The sequence below is a fragment of the Puntigrus tetrazona genome, unplaced genomic scaffold (genome assembly GCF_018831695.1).
Source record: "Puntigrus tetrazona isolate hp1 unplaced genomic scaffold, ASM1883169v1 S000000755, whole genome shotgun sequence".
NCBI classification, from domain to species: Eukaryota; Metazoa; Chordata; class Actinopteri; order Cypriniformes; family Cyprinidae; genus Puntigrus; species Puntigrus tetrazona.
This window is the reverse complement of record NW_025048364.1, coordinates 15127-22500: the sequence shown is the minus strand read 5'-3', so window position 1 is coordinate 22500 and position 7374 is coordinate 15127. Positions and strand designations below refer to the sequence as shown.

At 33.6% G+C, this 7374-nt stretch overlaps 1 protein-coding gene across 1 annotated transcript in view; it reads right to left on the bottom strand.

Annotated features, from left to right (window-relative positions):
• LOC122335333 (cyclin-dependent kinase 14) overlaps window positions 1–7108 on the bottom strand; it is a 79664-nt gene extending 72556 nt beyond the window's left edge. Inside the window, exons 1-2 of the mRNA XM_043233162.1 lie at window positions 6799–7108; window positions 691–720 (exon numbers count right to left, since the gene is read on the bottom strand). Coding sequence (XP_043089097.1) covers window positions 691–720; window positions 6799–6892 — 124 coding nt within the window. The 5' untranslated portion in view covers window positions 6893–7108. The remainder of the gene's footprint in view (window positions 1–690; window positions 721–6798) is intronic.
• Window positions 7109–7374: the final 266 nt, after the last annotated feature.

Here is a 7374-nt window from a genome sequence, read left to right as displayed (position 1 = left end):
GCATAAATGCATCAGAATATGTATTATATTATTTTTTTATTTTATCTATTTTATATATATATATATATATATATATATATATATATATATATATATATATATATATATATATATATATATAGATAGATAGATAGATAAAAAGAATATATATATATATATATATATATATATATATATATATAATAGATAAAAATATATATATATATATATATATATATATATATATATATTTTTTTTTTTTTTTTTTTTTTTTTATTATATATATATATATATATATATATATATATATATATATATATATATATATATATATATATATATATATAACATTTATCTGTTTAATATAGTTGTATTAAAATATGAAAAAATATTAATTTGATTGCATTTGGTTTTAAAGCTGCGTCTTCTCAAAACAGAAACCTGCATAATGACATTTCAAATGTCCTTGAAATAATAAATCTCAATAATCCCACGAGTAATGTGCGCAAGAGCTCATAAAAACCATGTGCGGTCACTGGAGAACCAACCCAATGATACTGATATCTGTGATGATCGCCGCTGACACGATCCCCCAGAGACACACACCCCAAACAACACATCCCAGCATGCACTGCGGGCCCCGTGTCAGGGCGCTTGCGTTAACCGCATCGGCAAACATTGGCAGGACCAGAAAAAGTGCTTTCTCTCACTCGTCAAAGCCGCTGTCTTCTTTCTTGAAGGCTTGAGGAGAGAGACAGAAAAGTGAAATACACATCCATTTCACTGAAAGAAAGGAGCAAAAGCGTGGATTTAATGCGTTCTGCACGTGCAGGTGAAAAACTAGTAAGAAAGGCTCTAACTGGACGAAATATTTTTCCGTCCACAACCACGGGATTATTCTTACACTCAACCCCAAAATCAAATGAAAGACACTTTAGAAATTATATTTTCTATTTTAAAAAAGGTTGTTTTATTGTATATTTATTTTTGTTATTTTAATAATAATAATAATTAATATATAATTTTATTTTAATTTATTAATTTAATTGTTTTTAAATATTGAATTTAAAATATAAACTTTTATAGAAAGTATTGAAAATATTTAATATAGAAAATGCCATAAAATACATCAATATTTTATTTAAAGTATGATTATGCATATTAAATATATCATAAGTGTATATACATAATAATAATAATAATAATAATTTAAAAAGCAAGGTATTTAATTTTAATAACATATTTTATTTTAATAACACAATATATTTACTATATTTAAAATATTACTTTTTATTAAAAATTATACATATATACATATATATATATATATATATATATATATATATATATATATATATATATATATATATATATATATATATATAATTTGTAATAAAAGTAATATTTTAAATATAGTAAATATATATATATATATATATATATATATATATATATATATATATATATATATATATTCACAGACACACATTATTTATTATCTAATAATTTAAAGAAATGTAATAAACTAATACTGTAAGGTAAACTGCAGGGTGTTTATACAGTATACTGTATTATATGCTTCACTTTAGAAAAAAACATATACAGCTTCTTTTAATTTGGGGGTGAAATGTGGTTAGATGCTGAAGATGTTTAATCAACTCCCATAAAACCTGGGAACCACAGAGAAATGGTTTTGTTTATGGAGCGGTGAACATTTGACCTGAAAACATCGACCTCCACAGAGAACATGATTTGATGAAGGAAACAGAAACAGGATGAAACAGAGAATTGATCGCCGGTAATAAAGCTTTGCTCTCGGATCTAATGAGACTGAATGTGAGTGTAAATACTGGAGGACAGCCGTTTTATCTTTTTAATGATTGTGGTAAAGATCTCTATTGTGTCTCACCCACAGGAAGGATTGATCCGCAGTCAAATAAACATCCCGTGTGAGACCCAAGAGTGAGATGAACACACTTTTCTTGTGGTACATCGTTCAAAATAATACACATTATTTCAAAATGTATTTTTATTTGTTACGTATCTGTTAAGTGTTTTTTCAATTTAATAAAATTGAATAAAAATTATTTTACTTATTTTAAAAATCATAATTATTTATTGGACATGCTGTTACATAACCAGAGATAATAACAGCATTACCAGAAAAATAAAAATTAAATTAAATCTAAAATAATGTCAGAAAAATAAATTATGTAAAATAATTTACATATTAATAATAATTTAATAAATGGTTTAAAAATATATTTTTTTCATATATATATATATATATATATATATATTTTTTTTATATATATTTTTTTATTTAAATATCATTTTTAAAAATAATTTTAATTATTTTACTGTATATTTATTTATGAAATATCTCTTCATCATCTAAAATCTATTATCACATTTACTGAATAATTATTTTAGAATACCAGCTTTTTTTTTTTTTTACTGTATAAAAATATATTATGATAATTAAACTCAGGACGTAGCTCTGCTTAATAAGCCTCTCTCTCGGTGTGACTGAAGCACAAACGAGTGTTAAACGCAGCGCCGAGGAGCGTCTTTTCTTTCATGTTCCTCGCCAGTATGATTTATTCATGTCACGCTGTTGTTTCAAGGCGACGAGCGTTAAATTGCTCCTTCCTCGGAGAAACACAGCGGAAACGGCAGAAATATTACAGATTTCACTTCAGGGAAAAAGCAAGAGGAAAAACAGAAGACAATAACGGCTGTGAATTAATTGTGTGACTCCTGTGTGACGTTCTGCAGCTTCAGCGTGAAAGCACCGAGCAAACTCACTTCAGAGAACACAGCAGAACTAGTGCACTACAGCGTCCCTGCGTCTGAACACTGCGTGGACAGCATCCTGGGTGTGACCCCTCGTAGACACCATCCTGGGTGTGACTTCTACATAGACAGCATCCTGGGTGTGACCCCACGTGAGACAGCATCCCTGGGTGTGACCCTCACGTGAGACAGCATCCCTGAGTGTGACTTCTGCGTGGACAGCATCCTGGGTGTGACCCCTCGTGACAGCATCCCTGGGTGTGACCCTACGTAGACAGCATCCCTGGGTGTGACTTCTACATAGACAGCATCCTGGGTGTGACTTCTACATAGACAGCATCCTGGGTGTGACCCTACGTAGACAGCATCCCTGGGTGTGACTTCTACATAGACAGCATCCTGGGTGTGACCCCTCGTCCTGAGACAGCATCCCACAGTGTGACTTCTGCGTGGACAGCATCCCTGGGTGTGACCCCTACGTAGACAGCATCCCTGGGTGTGACCCCTACGTAGACAGCATCCCTGGATGTGACTTCTACATAGACAGCATCCCTGAGTGTGACTTCTACGTAGACAGCATCCCTGGGTGTGACTTCTACATAGACAGCATCCCTGGGTGTGACCCCTACGTAGACAGCATCCCTGGGTGTGACTTCTACATAGACAGCATCCCTGGGTGTGACCCCTACGTAGACAGCATCCCTGGGTGTGACTTCTACATAGACAGCATCCTTGACACCTACATAGACAGCATCCCTGAGTGTGACTTCTATATGAACAGCATCCTTGACACCTACATAGACAGCATCCCTGAGTGTGACTTCTATATGAACAGCATCCTTGAGTGTGACTTCTACATAGTCAGCATCCTTGAGTGTGACTTCTACGTAGACAGCATCCCTGTGTGTGACTTCTATATGGACAGCATCCTTGACACCTACATAGACAGCATCCCTGAGTGTGACTTCTATATGAACAGCATCCTTGACACCTACATAGACAGCATCCCTGAGTGTGACTTCTACATAGACAGCATCCCTGTGCATGACCCTACATAGACAGCATCCTGTGTGTGACCCCCTACATGGACAGCATCCCTGCGTGTGACTTCTACATAGACAGCATCCCTGGATGTGACTTCTACATAGACAGCATCCCTGCGTGTGACTTCTACATAGACAGCATCCCTGAGTGTGACTTCTACGTAGACAGCATCCTTGAGTGTGACTTCTATATGAACAGCATCCTTGACACCTACATAGACAGCATCCTGGGTGTGACTTCTATAGGAACAGCATCCTTGACACCTACATAGACAGCATCCCTGAGAGTGTGACTACCATAGACAGCATCCCTGGGTGTGACTTCTACATAGACAGCATCCCTGGGAGTGTGACTTCTACATAGACAGCATCCTGGAGTGTGACTTCTACATAGACAGCATCCCTGGGTGTGACTTCTACATAGACAGCATCCCTGAGTGTGACTTCTACGTAGACAGCATCCCTGCGTCTGAACACTGCATGGACAGCATCCCTGAGTGTGACCCCTACATGGACAGCATCCCTATTTACAAAAAAAATAAAATAATAATAATAATAATAATAATGATGCTAATAATAATATATGAAATATAATTGTAGCATTTATATATCTTTTACTCTTTGAGTATATATTTAAAGTATATATATATATATATATATATATATATGAATATAAATGCAAGCGCAAGCATGTATATATTTAAGAAATATATGTTCTGATTATACATCAAATATATTTACAAATAATATACAACAGGAATATAAATACAGAAATGTAATATAAATATTTTCAATATATACTGTATGTGTGTCTTTTAACGTATATAAATAAAAAATATATAGTCACATACATAATCAAAAACATATATAATATAACCTTATATATAACATATAATATAGATCTAAAAATATATGTATATGTATCATTCAACTAATCAAAATCAAATATTGATTTAATATATAGTTTTAAAATATTAACATATTTTATAGAATATATAATACGAACATAGCATTTCTAAAAGACAAAATTAAAATAGATATTTAAAAAAACCTAATCATGATTTAAAGTGAAGTAGGTCTACAGTACATCATACGCTTCGGTCTACACTGGGCTCAAAGTTCATTGGATCTTCCCTCTGTAGTGCGCGAGTGGAGGTGGAAGGGGCCCGTGTGAACTGCTCGTGTAGCAGAGACACAGTCATCAGGTGACAGAACGGATGACTTCAGGATAGAAAGGCCCTTAGGCAGCATCTTCAGAAGAGCCTTCACGACCGGCTCCGCTCCCTAACTAGTGCTCGAACGTCTCCAATAAGCCATAAAACTCACTTGAAAGCATTACTCAAATCATTTGGTCTATCTGAGCTCGCATCGATGATACGTCGAGTTATGTTTATGGTCTTTAAGAAGCTGCGATGCATCTTCACACGCTCTTGCTGCAGAAGCACACGTCATTTATCTACTGGGATATATATATATATATATATATATATATATATATATATATATATATATATATATATATATATATATATATATATTATATATATATATATATATATATATATATATATATATATATATATATGTTGCATATTCATACAGAAGCAGCTTTAGTTCATTTGATAAGATTCAAAGGTGTGCAGACAAAAGAAAGGCTTCTACAGTATCTGCCAAAAAGGTTGATGACACCTGATACACTTGTATTACTACTTCTCAAATGAGAACGTGATGTTAACAGAAATAGTTCAAAATGAAAACTAAAATTATGCAAATCTAAAATAAAAAAAATAATAATAATAAGCTTAACAAAAAAGATCGATTTTGAAATGATAAAATTATATTTTTATATTTTATTTTGTATAATACATAATTATTTATATAATATATATTTATATATAAATTAAATATAACATATTACAGTATATAATTATAAAAATAACAATAATTAATAATCATTTTTATAAAACAATTTTATGGAGTATACATTTTTTGTATTATTTATATATATATATATATATATATATATATATATATATATATATATATATATATATATATATTTTGAGGATTTTTTTACATCTTTAAATATAAAAATGCAATCTTTTAAATAACATAATACTCCAAAAAATAAGCATAAATATATGTTTTGATTTAATTACAGTATATTCGTCACTTTAAAATTAGCTTTTTACATTATATTTTATATAAAATATAATTATTTATATAATATATATTTATATATAAATTATAGTATATAATTATAATAATAATTTTTATAAAACAATTTTATGGAGTATAAAAATTTTAAGTATTTTATATAATATATATATATATATATATATATATATATATATATATATATTTTTTTTGTTTTTTTTTTTTACATCTTTTAAATAATATAATAAATACTCCAAAAAATAAGCAAAAATATATGCTTTTATTTAATTACGGTATGTGCGTCACTTTATGAAAAATACATCATTTCTTTAGATTTTTATTTTTTATTTCTATGTTTTATTGAATAAACCCATTCAGCATCTAACCCTCAGCACCAGAACATGTGTTGCCTACGGAGAGCTCTATTGCGATTCTTCCGCGCGACCTAAACCCAAAGCCCCCGCGCGCCCGGACCCCGACAGCGAAGCACGGAAAAGTGACCGTTCCCGGTCGATCAGAGTCTCGAACGATCCGACAGCGACGCGTCCGCGGGAGAAAACTCCATGGTCGACGCGCGCGCGTTCCACTCAGCTCTATTCTGTATTCTACATCCGGCCGCTCTGCGAGGAGCGCAACATCTGCACTTCACGGTCGCGCTTACCGCGTCGCTGTCGTTTTCGCGGTTTGCGTTCGTCGCTCGGTCCATTAAACGACCGTTTACGGCGAAAACAAACTTTCCTCAGACTGCCCAGCAGAACCGGGGAGCCCGCGAACAATAACGGCTCGCGTTTGGCCGCGTATTTACCGTGTTTTTGACACTCACCGATGCGACTGAAGCTCTCGGACAAAGTTCTTCTCAATTTCTTCATTTTCCCGATTTTTTCGGCCGGTTGAGCCGCTGGCATCAAATCGCACATGTCCGGTTTGGAGCCGAAGGATCCGGAGTTTGGAATCGGAGGCGCGTAAATAGCAGTTGTGAGGGGAAAAAACTGTCCTTCTGTGTCAAACACGCATTTCCGAAGTCTGATGGCTACATATCTGGAGTACGAGCTGTAATCCGTGACCGTGTGAGGAGGGAAACTTCGGGAGAGCGTCTCTAAACGCCGCGGTTTTCCTCTGGAAAGCTGCTGGATGTCATTTTTTGGGATTCTCCTCCTGCTTGGCGAGAGTGTGGATAAAACGGCGGGCTAGCCCTGCCCCGCGAGTCGGCGATTGGCCGTCGAATGGACGTCGCGTCTTCATTGGCCGCATCAGCTGTCCGTCATCCGCCTCGCCTTATAATAAAAGCCAGGCATCCTCGGGACATTTGTACAGTATTTAAATGGCTTTTTAAGCACCCAAACGTTTTGTACATGACTTATTTAATAATTCATACTGGAAAAGAGATTAAATTGATTCA